General features: G+C 45.7%; 1 protein-coding gene across 1 annotated transcript in view; it reads left to right on the forward strand.

The window, feature by feature from the left end:
• DISC1 (DISC1 scaffold protein) overlaps positions 1-19,470 on the forward strand; it is a 143,735-nt gene that overhangs the window by 81,566 nt on the left and 42,699 nt on the right. The window contains exon 4 of the mRNA XM_081824284.1: positions 6,047-6,197. Coding sequence (XP_081680410.1) covers positions 6,047-6,197 — 151 coding nt within the window. The remainder of the gene's footprint in view (positions 1-6,046; positions 6,198-19,470) is intronic.

A 19,470-nucleotide genomic window follows, 5' to 3' on the forward strand; every position in this document is an offset into this window, starting at 1 on the left:
CTAGTCTTGACCATCTGGTTGTGTTGGTGCTTTCCCAGTCTCTCCACCACAAAATTACCATTTGTCCTTTGGAAATTGATTAGTACCTTCTGGGGAGATATTCTAAGATTACACTGCACCTCACCAAACCTCCATTCCTTTTTTTTTTTTTCTTCAAGTTTTTATTTAAATTCTAGTCAGTTGGTTTCAGTAGAATTTAGTGATGCACACTTACATACAACACCCAGTGCTCATCACAAGTGCCTTCTTTAATCCCCATAATCCATTTAACCCATCCCCCACCACCTCCCTCCATTCTTTTTTATTAGTTGGCATTTTATTAGCATGGATGTATGGGTTCCTATTCTATTCAGTGGGTTATACTTCATTAATAGTATTACTTATTTGATTTTCAAATGATCCCAGATTGCGCCTATGGGAGCTCCTTATATTTTATAGACTCTTGTATTCTATGGACATGTCTCCATCAGTCCTTGAGCACGTCCTCATTTTCTGTACAAGATATTCAGAGTCTGGCCCTCAGGCCTACAATCAGCCGTTTCTCCAAAGGGCTCTGATTTTTTTTATAGAGGATGGTGTTTGGAAGTCAGATCTGTGCGCTTGGTGTTTGGAAATCAGGATCTGTGTGCTCAGTATGCTTGTTGCTACTGGGGATCATTGCATCTAGGCTTTCTTGGTGGGTAAAGACAGAAAATATATGTAACTGCAAACACACACACATCTATAACTCTTTCCATCTCTATCTGTGAGTATCTGTATTAAAAACCATTAGATCATACGAGTACTTCCAATTCCAATACAACATACCTAGTGCTTTCTGCCCTTACTCCTTTCCATCATTGTAAGTATATTCTCCAGTGCTAAGAACCTGGCTCTCTCCATCCTCCATATATTTACTTACTTGTTTCATCAGTTTATTTATTTCTTAGTGTAACCTATCTCCTGTGCTCCTGGTGGTCTCCCCCCTGCTCCCCCTTTCCCTTCAGTGTCCCTCGTCCTCAGGTACTGCTGGGCACCCTACCAAGCATACCACTGCCTGCCTCTTTGTGGCTTCCCGAGGCCCCTTGGCCCCCTGCACCCTGGGTGCTGGTGGGCACACCACCTTTGTGCTCCTTTACGGCCCCTTTCTACCAGTGGGGCAGGTTCCTGCCACCTTTTCTGCACAGGAAGATAAGAAAAGACCTGTTTATAGTTTTCACCCCTGTCCCCAGTCACTGAGTTCCTTAAGAACCAGGAGTGTGTCTTGTTCATCTTTGTAGCCCTACAGCCTAGCAATATTGAGTTATCAGAAGTGTTTGTTAATTGAGTGAATACATGAAATAATAAATAAGCATGGCATTTAGGAGGTAAAAAATACTATTTTCAAACATTTCCAAACACTCCTTTCCCCCAGAGGAAACATTTTTCCACACCACCCATATTAATGGAAAAAGTGGACCACTCTGGCTGAAGCTTCTCCCTTCTCCCTTTGAGGCGTGCCTGGACTGAATGTTTGTGCCCCCCCAAATCCATATGTTGAAGCCTAATCCCAATGGGATGGTGTTAGGAGGTGGCCACATGATTAGGTCATGAGAGTGGAGCTGCCATGAGTGGGATTCGTGCCCTTATAAGAAGAGGCCAGCTCACCCTCTATTTGTCCCATGAGGACCTAGCAAGAAGTTGGCCATCTGCCACCTGAAGGTGGGCTCTCCCCAGAACGCAGCCATGCTGGCTCTGTGATCTCAGCCTTCCAGCCCTCATACTGTGAGAAATAAATGTTTATCGGGTTAAGCGCCCAGTCTATGGTACTCTGTTCCAGCAGCCCGAGCCGACCAAGACGTGCTCGGCATTGTTTCGGGGACACAGCCAGTTCACTCATTCGTTGGCTTGTACACAGCTGAGCGCCAGACAGGGTGCTCTGCTGGCCCCTGGAGGAACGCGGGTTTTTAGGCAGGGAGGTGACTGGTCCTGCAGAAGTGAGGGTGATGTGGCTTGGCTGGAAGCAGTAGAAATGGGGAAGGAGGCAGGAGTGTGGTGGACGCCAGCAGGATGTGGAGGCACGGGAGGCGACGGGTCCAAGAACCCAAAGCTGTAGGCCTGGCTGGCGGGGACCTGCTCAGGGCCTGAGGCAGGTAGAGTAAAATCTTGCAAGGTAGTCAGTGGATTTCATTTTAGACGTGATGAGTTTTTCATCTTTTTTTTTTTTTTTTTTTAAAGATTTTATTTATTTGACAGAGAGAGACACGGCGAGAGAGGGAACACAGGCAGGGGGAGTGGGAGAGGGAGAAGCAGGCTCCCCGCTGAGCAGGGAGCCCGATGCGGGGCTCGATCCCAGGACCCTGGGATCATGACCTGAGCCAAAGGCAGACGCTTAACGACTGAGCCACCCGGGTGCCCCGAGTTTTTCATCTTTATGTTCATTTAGTGGCTGATGAAAACGATGTAAAGTGGCTCAAGAAAACTCACCCAAAAAGAAACACCGTGAGGGGACGTAACTTGAGTTTAGCCGGACACTTTTTGGTGTGTGCTCACTCTGAGCCAGGCAGCGGCCCCGTGTGGTTTGCACAGTGACAAGCATGGTGACACGTTCCTTCTCTCATGGACACAGGAGGCCCTGCACGAGGGGAGGCAAGTGTGAGGCTCTCATGCGGGTAGAAGTCTGGGTGTGCTGAGGCGGCATGGAGACCAGGGAGCCCTCCTGAGGGTGCTGAGATCTGAGTGGGGAACAGGGTTTGCCTGGGCCGCTGTGGGGAAGGGTGTTTCCGGCAGAAGGAACAGCAGATTCCCCAGCTCAGCTCACAGCCACCTCGTCCTGGTTGTTTGGGCCACAAACACTGGGTCACTCGGATTTCTGTCTTCTTCCATTCCTGGTGTCCCATCTGTCAGAATATCCGAAACCCTGGCCACGTCCCACCACCCTGTTTCCCTTGTAGGTCCAGGGAACTGCAAGAATCATGCCACTGGTCTCAGGCCTTCTGCTCTTGATGGTCTCTTCCCAGGTGAGCCCCTGGCTTATCCTGTTAAACAAGAGTCCGTTGTGTCACTCCACTGCTCAAAACCCTCCAGGGGCTCCTCTCTCCCTCCAGGTCAACAGACGGTCCTTAGTGACGATCAAGTCTACCCCAGCCCCCTCTCCCCTTTGCTTGCTGCCTCAGGGCCTTTGCCCTGGCTGGGAGCTCCCTCTGCCTGCAATATCGAATTAGTGAATAGGGGTAGACTTTGGGGGAACCAGTAAAATGCACCCTCACGCTGGGCAGAGGTGATGCCAGCATGTGAGGTGGAAGCCCAGGTAGCTGATAGCCATTTGAGAAGCTGGGGTAGGAAGCCATTTAGAGACTGGGGACAATAAGCTCTTGAATGCATAGTGACTGTCCTGGTGCACCTTCCCAGTCATAAAATGGGAATAACTTTTGATGTCACCCTTTCGAAGGTGAATGGCAATGCAGAGCACAGCGAGTCACAAATATTTACTGGGATAATTTATATTTGCCTTTGAAACTCATTGTGAGTGTGGTGTTTGGCAGCCAATTTACCGTTTCCGGGGTTTGGTTTGGCTTGATGGACTTGCAGTGTCCGAGGGCTTTTCACCGGGCAGTGGGAGAATCCGGCTGGGGGCAGAGGGAGGCCAGGCTGGTGTCTGGCGGCCTTGCCAACGTTCCAAGGCCACGACCTCATGGTACTGCTGACAATAAAGAGCCAACCCTTTGGACACGTGCTAGGTGTGGGCCCGGCACTAAATGCTTTGCCTTAGATGATCTCGTTTAATCCTCAGGAAACCTTGGGACGTAGATATTATTATTAGCCCTGAATCCACAGATTAGCAAACTGAAATGTAGGAAGGTTAAGTAGCTGGAAGGTCAGCTAGGAACGGCAGGGCAGAGCTGTAGACGCGGGCTTTGTCCTCATCCCTGCATAATAGTGTTTCGACACAGCTTCACCACCACATTACGGCAGCACGAAGATGTTATTCTAAAGCACGTAACATAAGAAACTTACTGCTTTTCACGGCAGTTTTGATTTTATATAGCACGGATTAAATAAATAACCAAGTAATAAAATTAATTGATTAATTAAAATTTAAAAAAATAATTAAAATGAAATAAAATAAAAATTTTTAAAAAAATGTTTGAAGCCCGGTGTCAGGGAATAGGTGTGTTTTGGCATTATTCTGGAAGAACTGCCGGGCCAGACTGCACTGTGTGTTGTAGGTGTGGTGTCTGGATTAGCACCAGCCGTCGCTTTGAAGAAGGTGGCTCAGATTGAGAGCCCTTGGCCGTTACCCGTGAGTTGGTCTTGAAGTCAGTAAATGAGCCTTTCTGGTGCCGTTAGAATGAATCCTTGGCAAATTCTCTGGGCAATTCCTGGCTGTTGGTCCCAATGAATATGGCAAGTTAATGGAGAGGATGTTTGCTGCCCACCACACCTGAGGCCTGCCTTTCCTCCACCCAGGTGCGTGTCTTGGGAGGGGGCCAGCAGGAGACCAGTGTCGTGTCGAGGGGTGTGCTGTGATTAGCGTTGACCTCTGCTGGTATACAAAAAAAATATTTTGTCCAAAGCGTTTTAAAAATAACAAGCTTCTTGGGGCGCCTGGTGGCTCAGGCGGTTAAGCATCTGACTCTTGATTTCGGCTCAGGGCATGATCTTGGGGTCCTGAGATCGAGCCCTGTGTCCGGCTCTGCATTCAGCAGGGAGTCTGCTTGAGATTCTCTCTCTTTCTCTCTCCCTCTGCTCGCCCCCCCTTCTCTCATGTGCCCTCTCTCCCTCTCAAATAAATAAATAAATCTTTAAAAAAACACAAGCTTGTTGGAAACAGTGTTTTAATTTAAAATTGGGTCTTATATATATATTTTTATACCATTTTTTTTTATTATGTTATGTTAGTCACCATGGTTTACTTGGAAAATGGCCTGTAGGGCAGGGAAACATACAAACATTTTCTAACCACGGCGCACACAGAGGATGACATTTGCATTGCATGCCAGGGTAAGCAGTAGGTGCTCATGGCCAGGGTGGCTGCCTGGGGCCCTGGGTGGTCCCAGGGCCCATCTACTATCCAAGGGTGGAGCCCATCGAAGTTTCTGCCCCCTCGCCTGGCACAGACCAGCAGGAGGGAAGATCTGATGGTTGGTATTTTTAAACCCAGTCCTTATATTTCTGCAAAAATGGCTTTATGGGAGACTTTCCCCATTCTTTAGGTGTTTGGTTATGAAGGTAAGTTCTTATTTGAGGGGATTCCAATTTCCAAAGCTTACTTTTTTAGAGAAAAATTGTTTTACAGTGATTCTGTATTTGTATCTTGTCCTAGGGAAACTTAAGGTCATTAAAAAAATAATAAGACCCCTACTTTATAACAGAGGTGGATATATGGTCATCTGCAACATAGAATTGGAACATCGCTTTTATGACTTTAATAATTATAACTGGTTCTATCATGATGGGCAGTTTCTAAGGAAATGTCCTTAAAGTCCAAGCTTGGGCACCGACATTTTTCAATTAAAGACATGAAACTCATCAAAATTAGTTAAGTTTTCTCCCAAGCGAAGACCATGGTTTTATTTATTTATTTATTTATTTATTTATTTATTTTTAAAAGATTTTATTTATTTATTTGAGAGAGAGAGAATGAGAGAGCATGAGGCGGGGAGGGTCCGAGGGAGAAGCAGACTCCTCGCTGAGCAAGGAGCCCGATGCGGGACTCGACCCTGGGACTCCAGGATTATGACCTGAGCTGAAGGCAGTTGCTTAACCAACTGAGCCACCCAGGCGCCCAAGACCATGGTTTTAAAAATAATTAATATGTATCTTCCTATGGGGTGATCATGATATAAATACATAAACTGGACATTCTGATACGAGGAAGAATAAAAAGCAGGGAGACTGTGCCGTCATTAAAAAGAAGATTCTTCAAAGCACCGACTGAGAGATGAAGGTGCTGGCCATGAATGCAGGGTCTGTTGCGTTAGGTCATTACGATGGACGCTGGCTGGGGTGGGGCTCTGGGACGCTGGGTTCCCTATTTTGAGTTTCATGGTCCTTGACTCCTCCCTCTCACGTTTTGGGTTTCCAGCTGAGGCGCTGAGACACAGATTGGAAGAACTGGAGAAAGAGAAGAGCAGCCTGCACTTCCAGCTTCCTTCCAGGCAGCCGGCCCTCTGCAGCCTCCTGGGCCACCTGCACGCACAGGCCCAAGCCACCGTGCGCCTCAGGGCCGCTCAGCCGTGAGTGCTTGGGATCGCCCCCAATTTCCTCTTCTGGCTCCCACATGGTGAAGAGCGGGGAGTGGCTTAGCTAGGGAGATCCTCAGCTGCTTTTTCCTGGGAAGCACCCTTTGGTTGGTTGGGCAGGTTGGGGGGGGGTCCTTCCAGAGTGAGCGACTGGTGTGGGTCATGCTCCCGTAAGAAGCCATTTCTGCTCATTGACAGGGAGAGACCCTCCCCAAGGATCTGGGTGCTAAGCTTCCCCTGGGAAGCCAACCCTCTCAGGTGGTGGGGTGGATTTGCTCTTGTCAGGAGCCGCTTGGTAAGCCTGTAAGATCCACAGGTGGTCCTCTCTACTGAAGGCTGAAAACACATCCTCCTCCTGACCCGCACTTCCAGCTCCTGATCAACTTTTGCTCTTTCTGCTACCCAGGGGTCCCCTGGGATTGGTGGTATGTAGGGCGCAACTGCTCCTTCTAATGCAGTGGCTCTCAATCCTGGCTGCATGTTTGAATCACCTGGAGCGTTTTTAAATGTCCAGCTTCCAGCCACACCGACCAAGTCAGGCTCTCTGGGGGTGGATCCCAGGCGCTGGCACGTCTGAAAAGTCTGAGGACCACTGCTCCCATCCACCTGCTTGTTGCCTCTCTTCCGGATAAAGGCTTGCAAGGGAACATGTTTGTGACACATGCTATCAGCCTAATCACAGTTCAGGCCTGCTTCTGCTTAGGTATAAACATGGCTACAGCAATTATATTTTATTTCCAACTTCCAGTGAGCCCCAATAATCACAAGATTGATTGTCTGGCTCATTCCTATTACATGGCATCGTTCATTCAGTCTATCTTGGTGCCTCCCTACAGCCTGTCTTAACAGTGATGCCAATTATTTTCTCATATTCTCTCCCTGCAGTTTGCTGGTAGCACGTAGCCGAGTGCCTGGCCCCTGGCAGGGGCTTCCTTATAAATATTTGTTGAGTGAACTTTTACTGGGCTTCTTAAAGAGCAGTTGGATTGCACCTCCCTGTTTCTATTCATTTTTTCATCTGACATTGAGGTATCACTTCATTTCCTCTCCCTTTCTCGCATGGGGTCCTTCCCAACGTGACTTTCTACTGGATTCTTTCTTTCTTTTGTTCTTTGAGGTTCTTTCTTGTCCTTCCCTCCCATCTTGGGTCATTGTTAGCATCTGCCAATGTATTGTGTGTCTATTTATTTAACAACATTTGTGTAACAGTTACCAAGTGCTTTAGAAATTAACTACTTCTTTTCATTTTTATTGTGAGAAAGTATACGTACCATACAAGTTACCATTTCAACCATTTTTAAGCGTACAGGTCAGAAACATAAGTTCATCCACATCGTTGTGCCACGGTCACCACCGTCCATCTATAGAACTCTTGTCATCTTCCCAAACTGAGACACTGTCCTTACTAAACACGAGCTCTCCACTCCCCAGCCTGCCCCCAGGCCCAGGCCACCACCTTTCTACTTTCTGTCTCTCTGAATTTGACTCTTCTAGGGATCTCATGTAAGTGGAATCACACAATATTTGTCCTCATTTCACTGAGCATAATGTCCTCAAGTTTCATTCATGTCGTGCCACGGGTCAGAATTTTCTTCCTTTGGAAGGCTGAGTACTATTTCATTTCATTACTGTTTCATCGTGAGGATGGACCACATTCTGCTTATCTAGTCTTCCTGCAATGGACTTTTAATCCTCAAGACAATTCTAGGAGGTAGAACTATTTTATATCTGTATCTATATGAAGATCGACAGCATTGTCATCTGTATTTATATTTGTACTTGGCCCAGGAAAGGTTAAGGGGCTCATGCAGAACCCCCAGCAGATGGGTGCTGAGCCCGGACACAGGGCTGGCGGTCTGGCGTGGGTCCTGACTTGGAACTAGCTCGCTGAGCTGCCTAAGCCTGAGCTGGCAAAGGCTTTTCAATGATTGTCTCTTTAGCCTGCATGTGATTTGAATGGAGATCGACGCTTTAGTTATGATCTTGGCTGAGTTTCTTAATGGAACACGATGAACACGGTATCACCCATTCTCACTCAGTTAGGTTACACCATCTGACATTCTTTCTCTCTGTGACTTATAAAGATGGCAGTTTCATAGAGTTCAATTTAATATGTTCCCCATAAAAGTGTAGGCCTTTATTAACCATTTATTAAGCTAATATAAGCTGTCGGCTTACCTTGTTAACTGTTATCCCCTATCCTTTTCCTCAAGGGGTTACCTGCATGCTGTGCTTTTAGTTCTCGTTCTCTTTCGGGTTGAATGGGATCTGACCTCTATGATCTGATTTCTGACCTGATTTTTATCTGTCATCTGATTTCTATCTCTCTCACTGCTTGCAGTCAGCAATGATTTTCTGTTAGATTTAAAGGGCATTTTTCAATTCTTATTTTTCCCTTTATCATTGCATGGTCTGGAATTTTTAATCATTCAAATTCGTTCCTAAGACTCTCTCCCCCCCCCAGGCTTTCATGACTCACCCTTTCAAGGTCTTCTTGCTACCTTGCTGGCCGTTCTTCTCAACCGCTTGTGAGCTCCTTTTCCTCTCCCCGTCTCCTTGATATGGATGTTCCTCTGTCTTCTGTTCTACCCTATCCTGTCTTCTCACTTTATATATTCTCTTTCTGGGTAATCTCAAATACACGCATGCTTCGGGTACCATTAACATACTAATTTTCCTCAAATTTATGTCCCTAGCCCTGATCCCTATCCAGAGTTCCAGTCTACCATTCGGCTTTTATTGAACATCTCCCTGACTTTGACTGAGTTTACTATCTCTTTATCGTTATTTTATCCTAAAAAATTTACTGTATTTTTATCCTTGCCTTTACTAAATTTATCTTAAAACTATTTATTAGATTTACCGTCCTTCTCCCCAATCCACCCCTTCTCCTATATCCCTGATCTCAGTGACTTTGTCATTGACCCAGTTATCCAGGTAGGAACTCTGAGACATACGTGGCCCCTCCTTTTGCTTTGCTTCCAATTTCGTTGTTGATCCTACTGTCTAAACTTACCTCATTCCCACTCACTTTGCTCACTCATGTCACTCAGTTTCTTTCTATTTTTTTTTTTTTTTTTTAGAGAGAGAGTGTGGCAGAGGCACAAGTGTTGGGGAAGGGGCAGAGGGAGAGAGAATCTTAAGCAGGCTCCATGCTCAGCATGGAACCCAACGTGGGGCTCGATCTTACAACCCTGGGATCATGACCTGAGCTGAAATCACGAGTCAGATGTTCAGCCAACTGAGCCACCCAGGTGCCCCTCAGAGTTTCTAAACCTGGATTATTGCAGTGGTCTCCTTGCTGGCGTTCCTGATTCCGGTATTATTCCCTGTCACTCACCCTCCACAGTGCCACAGATGGAAATATTGTGTCATGTCCAGTGGCTCTCAGCATCTTCAGGATAAGATCCGTGCTGATTACTTAGCATGACATTCAAAGCTTTTCCAGTCCAGCTTCTGCCCTGCTTCTCAGTAGCCCAGAATTTGACTAGCCATCACCAAAGCCTGCAGTCCACACACACTGAAGCATTAGAAGTTACCTACATGCTGTGAATGTTTCTGAATTCTATGATCTTGTACATGCCCCACCGTGACCACCTCTTGCTCATTCTTCAAGACTCAACTCAGCTACCATCCTCGTGAAGCCTTGTCCTGAAGTCACACCATCTCCCCCTCGAATTACTGGAGCACCACCAATTACCTCACCCCTGCCTTGGGTCTTAAATAAATAAACCTGTGTCCTTGATTATCGGTCTATTCTTCAGACTGTGAGCTCAAGGACAAGACTGTGTTTGTATTTATCTTTTTATTCCTTCCTGGAGACCAGAACAGAGGCTGATCCCAAATAGGTATTCCATAAATATTCATTGAATGAATGAATATGATCATACATGGATGTATCTATATATAGGTTCACAAAGATATATATGAATATCTATTGAGAGAGAGAGAGAAAGAGAATCTTCACTCTAATGTGGTTCAGTTGCCCTAGAGAAAATGCTCCTTCAGCCTTTTTTCTGACACCTCCAGCAAGAACTTTTATAGTATCTTGATAGAACCATGGCTTATAGGTCAGGAGGCCCAAGTTCTGGTCCCATCTTTTCTACTAACGAGCTCTATATGACCTGGCATAGGTTCCTAATTTCTTCACACTTCACTTTCTTCATCAGAAAATGAGAGGGTTGAATTAGATAGCTATTTTCCAAACCTCAGTGATTTATGTATAATTGTGGCTTTTCTTTGCCAAATCTACCTGTTCTATTATTAACGCAATTAGAAAATAATGACTCAAAATCAACTTCTTAAATTTTTTCTAATGCATATGAACAGAATTATATAGTTAGTAATAATCTTTAGAAAGTTGTCTTTCAATGTGCCAACTGCCCATCTAGCCTGTCATCAACAGGATCATCTGGACTCATGGGTTCCCCCTAAACCAGGGGCTGTGGCTGCAGTTCTCATAGCGGCCACCAGGGGGCCACGGTGCGGGGCTAAAGCTCCCACAGTCCGGAGCCAAAGCTCCCACAGTCCGGAGCCAGGACAGAGCTGGGACAAAAAAAAAGTTTCTCACAGGCCAGGGGCTCTTCTCTGAGTCAAGGAGGAAATAGGATACTTTCCAATGAATGGTACTTTTCCTGTAGAAATGAAATAGTTGTATTGATATGGGAAATTTTCAGTACTAATGAATAACACAAATATGTGCCTTTTGGGGATCCCTATTTCTTTTTTTTTTTTTTAAAGATTTTATTCATTTATTTGAGAGAGAATGAGATAGAGAGAGCATGAGAGGGGGGGAGGGTCAGCGGGAGAAGCAGACTCCCTGCCGAGCAGGGAGCCCGATGCGGGACTCAATCCCGGGACTCCAGGATCATGACCTGAGCCGAAGGTAGTCGCTTAACCAACTGAGCCACCCAGGCGCCCGGGGATCCCTATTTCTTTGAGAATCTGATGAGAGCTATAGATTCCTTCCATCACCAACCACGTATGTACAACCATGTAAAGGACTGCATGTGGTTTCAAGAGACTCACGGGCCTTCTGAGGCTCATCCATTCACTCTGCGGGGGGGGGTGGGTCTTTGGCTTTTTTGGGGGGGGTGGGTCTTTGGATCTCAGGTTAAGAAAATTTGGTTTAGAGTAAGATTTAAGGAAATGCAAACATCCAAGTACAGTCAGGTCCAGTACTTCATTTTTAATTTTTACTGTCACTTTGTTCTTAATAACCGGTGCCATTCAACTTTTTAAAAACCACTGTGTAATTCTCTGAGTCTCATCGCTTCTCGGCCTTTTGGCTAAGATCGAGCGTAGTTCTCGGAGTCTTGTGTAGACTACCACCCTGAATCACACTGAGTTTGTTCAGGTCCTTCCTGCAGCCCAGAGAGTTTCAGCTGCTTCCTTCATGGACTAACCGGGCTTTTCTAACGGCAGGCACCAGCCCTCAGGTGGTGTGACGCCCTGCCCTGGTTGTGGGTCCCCAGGGGCCGATCAGGGTAGATAAGATACTGGTTCAGGATCAGTAAGATAACTGGCTCATGGGGTGTGTCTCATCAGTGGAGGTACAAACACACCATGGTGTTTGTCCAGTCTCTGTTGCGCTCTGTTGAGTACATCTTCCCATTTTTTTTTTTTTTTTATGATATCCTGGGCATGTAAGACAAATGTCTGGGCCATTTTCAGTTATTGATGGTCATCCAGCCCGGTCCAGTTTGAAACTTCAATTATATATCAGTTTCCAATCTCTCCCTGTCCAGTGTCTGTATCGTTCTTCTTGTTGGTCATCGCTGCCTCCCTGGCTAATAGGCTGGGACAGTCCGTGCATATGGGCGTTGGCATGCTCATTGTCTATGGCACTCACGTGTGGGTTCTCCAGACGACACCGCAGGCCCTCCCCACTGCCCAGATCCTGATGAGACATGCAACCACCCCTTTTCAGATCTTACTCAGCCTCTTTCTGTAGGCCCCTTGCACCATGGGCACAATTTTGGGGAAGATAACTTTTGCGATGTCTACTTGATTTATGGGAAGTTCACATATCTTTGCCACACTGAATGGTGGGTGCTCAGGCTGCCCCATTACAGACCCTCCCTGCCTTGCCATGGCTCTCCAGTTTCTTCATCCCTGCTGAGGGGCTAGTGATCCATCAGAAAGTCTGTTGTGTAAGCATATGTTGCAACAGACACTTGATGCCCTGTGTCCCAATCCCTTGGCCTCCCTCCGATTTCCATGCCAGTTGTGGACAGTTCTGTCCGCCTCAGGCACCCAACAGGTATATATGCCATGGGGCTTTCTCCGAAGCTTGTGAGAACAGGAAGTGGGTAACGCACCTGAAGGCAACCGTCAAGCACTGGGCTGGGAGTTGTTGGCTAAATGTGCCAGCCTACGCAGCATCTAGGGGGACAGTTCTGAGGTACTTTCCACATGTTTTTTCCAGATAGTTCCTGGTAGGATTAAGCCCCAGTTGCCCCTGTGGTGATCAGCTCAATAATGTGCCCTTTATTGACTTTTCCTGCTTCTCACTCCCTCACTCAGAAAATAGCCCAAACTCAGATCCTTGTCTCAGGCTTTGTAGTAAGAGGACCCAAATTTAGAAAGATGCCCATGTTGGAGAATCAGATGTCAGTCTTCCTGCTTGTAGGGCACTCCCAATCTTTATGAGTGGGTCTACTGGATTTTCTTGTTTTTGTTTGGTTTGAGTGGGAGTGTTTACTTCCTCTTTGCCCCCATGTGGGGCTGGCGGAAGGGGAAGGAGAAGCATCTCTCATGAAAACTCCATGTTCTACATGGCCAATGGGTGTGTGTGTTGAGTGGTGGTTAACTGTGGTATCATCGCTCATGCAGCCCCCAGGGTAGGGCACCCGACTCCACTGTTAGAGTTTAGAGTGGAGAGCTTTAGCTTTAGCTTTAGCTTCTTATTCCGGAGCCACTGAAAAACTACATTTCAATATCCTGCTACAGCAATGATCAGAAGGGAGCAGAGGGGCATCTATTCCTGCTGTATCTTTCCTTCAGTCGAAAGAGTTATTTTTTTCTTTCTCCTAAGAGAGAGGTTTGGCCGACTATCACACATATGACTGATAATTTTCTCATTAATATCTTGCATTTCTCTGACTGTATATCCCATGTATTTTCCCACTGGACCTTCACCAATATGTAGTTTAAAATTGGTCATACTTACAACTTAAATTGTGTGTGTGTGTGTGGGAGGCCATGTGCAAAATGTCCTTTATCAAAGACTCTTGCCCAACGGATAACTGAAAACACAAGTAGACAAAATACAACAATGTTTAAAAACAAAGATAGACAATGGTTTTCCAGTGGGGCTTATCAAGGCAGAGCTCTGGTTGGCCTGTCCAAATATTTCCTGCTCACTTGCTGCCTTTCAGGTGGGAACAGAGGAGATCAATGTTTGTAGTTGGTGCTGCTTCTGGACCGAGTCATTTTTCCTCTGACCAGCCCTTCCTCTGTTCCCTTTGAACCATGTCATCCTTTATTGTCATTTAATTGTCATGTCGGGACCTTCCCACTATGGAATTCAGGGACAACCAGCTCTAAGTTCACAGCCTGGAGTGGAGATGCACTGCATAAGATGAGAAAGTAACTGTTACAGACACATTTTACCAGAGGTGGAACACAAGATGCCTACGTTATGGTAGGGTGTAATAATGGTCATTATTACCAAAACACAGCAGGGTATGTTTCTGAACCTGAATCCGGGCTCAAGGTCAGGAGCCAGATGTTACTAGCATGGCATGTGCCACACTCCCAGGAGACCCACTGCTGACCCCTTGTCATCACCTCAAGATGGGAACAGAGGAGAGAAGTAGGTGGGGTGAGCCACAGTGGACTCTTCAGAAGTTGTTTTAGAACTAGTGGATTATAAGTGACATCTTCCAAATAAAGGTCTCCCATGCCATCCTCTTTGCTCAAATTCAACTGAAGTCTGTCCTGAAGCTGGATGTGTCAGGCATTGCTATTTATAAAGGACATTATAACCCAAGTAAATATATACGTGTGTGTGTATATATATATATATAAATGTCTACGGGGTGCCTGGGTGGCTCAGTCGGTTAAGCATCTGCCTTCGGCTCAGGTCATGATCCCAGGTCCTGGGATCGAGCCCCACATCCGTCTCCCACTCCCCCTGCTTGTGCTCCCCCTCTCGCTGTGTCTCTCTGTCAAATAAATAAATAAAATCTTTCAAAAATATATATAAATGTTTATAACTGACATCAAAACTCAAGGAAATATTCGCATGCCTCTCTAGCGGGGCAGTCATTTCTCTGAGTGGGATAAGACTGTATAAAACCATGCTGCTTAGTTTCCTAGGGAATATGACCTCTAGTCCAATCTCCTTACTCTTCAGACCCAAATCAGAGATACAGACAAAGGCAGAACTGTAAAGTTATCTGAATTATGCCTGGCATTTTTACAGTATTTGTACTATCACAGTGGCCTTGATCATTTATGACACTTTCTTGGATGAGGGAGCTATTTCTAGACTTAAACCACACTTCAGTGATTCTGTGACGGGCCCAAACCACTTCTTTCTCACCATCTTCCCAAAGGGAGGGGGGATGGAGACACGTGAGTCCTATGACATAAACTGGTTAGAATGGTCGTCCATGGGGAGCAGCAACGAGCAAAGGTATTCAGAAGGGGCTGTCCTTGGCTCTTGTTGCCAGAGATAGTCACTGGAACTGAAGTTTTCCCAACTGTAATAATGAGCGCATTGGCCTTGATAAATGCTGTTTTTTTTCTCCTTGACTAAAATTCTTTGCTTCCAGAAGGGGCACAAGATGGCACTTTTTCTGGCACCATGAAGACTGACATTCCTGTCTGGGAAAGGGAGCTTCTGTGTTGTACACACGACTGTAGGAAGCACAAAAGCACAAGTTTTGCTGTGAGCCATTCTGGCCCGGGAGGGCCTGGCAGCTGCATTGTCTGGCCTCCCCTCTGCCCTGTCGCATTCTCACTCCACGTGCTTCTGAAGGCCACCCTCAGAGCAGAAGGGGGAGGCTCTGGGGACCTGGGTGCCACTAGGGAGGAGGTTCATCTCAGGCACACACTCATTAGCCACCTGCCTCTGGAAACGGTGATTCCCAGACCGTTTCATTCTTTTCTCAATATTACTGAACTACGTGCTCACAGAAGTCACACGTGGGGTCACTAGGATGAGAAGTGTTCTCGCTGCTTTGAGCATAGGATCTTATTTTACCAACGGGGTTTTCCCCTCTTTCCATGGTTGGGGGGAAAGACCACTGTAGAAAGGCCAGGATATTTCCAGCACTGGGCAGCCCCAGATGGGGGCCTGCATGAAACCGGGAGGCGGAGGGCAGGGTGTTCGAGACCCCAAGTCCCTGTTGGCACCCAGGGCTGTTCTAACATTCCAACCCTCGTGTTTTTAATTCTGGCCCCTGAGGGATTTGCTCGTTTTACATACTGATTAGTTTATTGCAGCAATGCTAATTTGTACTGACATTAGGGATTACACACTGAGAATTGTTAAATATAAAGGGAACAACATGTCAGAAGGAAGAGGGAGCATGACTCAGAGGACTGAATATCTGAACGACGGAAACCTGTCCCCTGCTTCATTACTGAGCCGCAGTGTGTCCTGGGACCGCCACTCAGCCATCTATGGACGGCTTCCTACACCTGGAGTCAAAGTGTGCGAGACGGAGAGAGGCGTTTTGGTTAATCACAGGGGCTTTTCTTATGGATTAAGTAATGAATGTGATTAACAATAATATGGAGAATTCCCAGTTCCCCACCTGTAGCTCCTCTGTAGCTAATTTTCAATTCTATGTTGATTTCCTTCAATAACTCCCAACCCGACCCAGATGGTATCTATTTAGGAAATTCAGGAAACTCTTAATATTTGCATAAGCAGAGCAAATTGGGAAATAAATTAGTGCAAAGAAATGATCCAGTGCAACAGAAAGCTGAATGCAAATGACTTCTGGATTTTCTAGGCCACAGACTCATTAAATCACTCAACAAATATTTGCTAAGCCCCTACTCAGTGCGGAGCTCAGTCTCTCCTTTAGAGGGAATGGTTGTGTGACAAGCCGAGACTATGGAGCCCAGAGTGGGAAGCACGTCCCATTCCCACGGATGGCAATAGCTGATGATGGTTTTGTTCCAGAGACTTACCCTTCTGATACGTGTGAAGATCCTCAGAGACATTTCCTCTTTAATCTTCATTATCGTGGATAGGACAGTGTGTCCGCTGGACATGCCCATGGAGCTCATGTTCCCGATGCAAACACGGAGGCACGAGGGACAGCAAATAGCCAGCCCCCTGAGGTCAGAGGGGCTCTGCCTCCTCCCTCATACTTAGTGCGAGGGTGGGGCCTGCACACAGTAGGTGCGCAGTGCTCATTTGTCGAAAAAGCTGATGATGACCCCCATAATCAGCCATGCAGGGAAGGCATCAGCATCCTCATTTCAAAAACGAGGAAGGTTAGGTTCAGAGAGCTTTGATAAATCCAAGGACACGTGGCTAGAAAAAGGCAGGACTAAGGCTCAAACCATGGTCACCTCCCTCCCCGAACTGAGCCCTCCCTGTCATTCTCCGCCTGCCCTGCTCAATCGCAAGCAAGGGGCCTTAATCCGTGGCTGTGGGTGGCACGGGACTAGAAGCCAGGAGGAAACAGAAGTTTATAATCTGGCCAAGAGCCCGAATGGCAGAGGGTGTCCAGGAAAGGGTGGGGAAGTGGGGATCAGCAGGATGCATCCCTGACCCCTCAACTCTGCTGCTGGTTCTCTTGGTGACCGGGAGCAAGTCACTGAATCTCCCCACCACTGCTTCCTCAGTGACAAAACTCATAATAATACATTCCTCTTAGGTTTGCAATGAGAAGTGAGTGTGCTAAAAATGATCATGTCTGGTGTACAGAAAATTCTCCATTCATACTAGTTTATTATCATCAGCTTAAGCATTTTTATTACAACTACTACTGGGATTTGCCTTTACGCACCTGAAGCAGAGAGTAACAGGTCTTAAAATAAATTTCTAAATTGCATGGTCTGTTACAATAAGTAAGTGGTTTTCGAGATTATTCAGAGAATTTGAATCTGTGTCAGACCCAGGAATACGAGCAAGCTTCCCTTTTCTGTAGCGGCTATTTTCCAACTTAGAAGAGCCGAGGTGACATATTTTCTACCATTGTTTCTAAAAATAGTAGGGCTGCTTCGTTGCTGTGCTTGGTTGGCTCGCTCATTTGTAAATGCCATGTTAAGATTTAGGAAGTGGGAGACTTACTTCCACCTTGGAACTCCTATAATAATTGGTTTGAGCCTTGGGTTGAGTGTTTGTCCATTGTCTTGTATTATCCTTGTGGTGTGCTCGTCTCCCTTGCTTGTGCGGGAACCAAATCTTGTATACTGCTGGGTTCCTAGCACCAGGCAGGATGCATGGCGCATAGTGGTTAGGCTTAATAGTGTTTTCTTTTTCTAAATGAATCAGTGAAACGGGGTAGGAGTGAAAGGAGATGAACAGAGCACAAACACATGTTAGGATCAGTTACTCATTTTCTTTCTTTCTTCCTTGCCTTGCCTTGCCTTTCTGAATGTAGCTGACACACAATGTTACGTCAGTTTCAGGTGTACAGCTTAGTGATTTGGCAAGTTTATACGTTATGCTCGGTCCATCACAGTGTAGCTCCCATCTGTCCTGTTACATGGTTATCATTGACTATGTTCTTTATGCCTTTTATTCCATGACTTACTTATTCCATAACTGGAGGCCTGTTCCTCCCTCTCTCCTTCACCCATTTTGCCCAACACCCCATCCCTTCTCCTCTGGCAACCATCAGTTCATTCTCTGTATTTATAGGTTTGATTCTGTTTTTTGTTTATTTATTCATTGGGTATTTACCCAGAGAAAACGAGAACACTAACTCGAAAAGATATATGCACCCCTATGTTTATTGTGGCATTATTTATAATAGCAAGCAACCTAAGTGTCCATAAATAGACAAATGGATAAGAAAAATGTGGCACGTGTGTGCGTGCACACACACACACACACACACACACACATGCTGGAATATTAGGCAGCCATGAAAAAGAATGACATTGTGCTATTTGGGACAGTAGATGGACATGGAGGGTATTATGCTAAGTGAGATAAGTTAGACTGAGAAAGACAGATACCATATAATTCCACTCATACATGGAATCTAAAAAAAATGAGTTGCCCATTTTCTTTTCTGAGAAACGTGGAGGTAGTGAGACCCTATGTGAATGTATGAATAAGAACATGCAGCTTCATGCTCCTGCCTGATGAGCCCTGAAGTCCATACACGTGGCAGCCCAGTTCCAGTTGTCTGCAAGGAGATTCCGTGAGAGGGGGAGAGGACAGGTCAGAAGCTATAGACACCTGCTTTGCCCTTGATCATTAACGTGGGAAATGTGACTTGTTTCAAACACAGACATGTCTGTTTTGTCCAAGGGCTACAAGAGTTTGGCCATGTGAAACTAAGTCAATAGTATAGCTACTTAATGTATATGGTAAAAGCATTTCCATTATAGTATTAGAAATAACATATGCTCGCTATAGAAAACTTAGAAAATCAAAGATTGGCCAAAAGAAGTAATAATAATAATAATAATAATATAATAATAAAGAAGTAATTCTACCACCCAGAGGTAAGAGCTGATAACATTTTGATATTTTCCTATTTTTTTATATACCTTTTTTTTACAATGGTTGTTTCATATTATACCTATTACCATAATAGCTGGTTGAGAAAACGGCAATAGAGATCATTTTCCAGTGGTTACATCTTTGGAGACCTGGTTTTAGTGGCTCCATAGCCTTCCTCTGTGTGGCTGTGCCATGGTTTAGCGCTCTGGTCCTCATTTCGGGCCACAGTTGTGTGTTTTCAGTTTGGGGCTACTAAGAGAAATGTGGTATTTTTGTAGCTAACCTTTGTGCAGATCTGTGATTATTGATACATGATGAATTCTTAGAAGTGGGAATATAGGATCCAACATTATATTATATTTTATGCTGCATTCTTATTCCCTTCTCTTACCAAGCAGTGATGGTTCCTGAAAACCTTTGCCAGTTAGATGAAAATGCTATTTTGTGTTTGAATTTGCATTGAAAAGTATTTTTGAAAACCTCAATGAGATACCACCTCACACCAGTCAGAATGGCTAAAATTAACAAGTCAGGAAATGACAGATGTTGGTGGGGATGCGGAGAAAGGGGAACCCTCCTACACTATTGGTGGGAATGCAAGCTGGTGCAGCCACTCTGGAA

The sequence above is a fragment of the Leptonychotes weddellii genome, chromosome 6, assembly GCF_054177405.1.
Source record: "Leptonychotes weddellii isolate Sample4059 chromosome 6, ASM5417740v2, whole genome shotgun sequence".
NCBI lineage: Eukaryota > Metazoa > Chordata > Mammalia > Carnivora > Phocidae > Leptonychotes > Leptonychotes weddellii.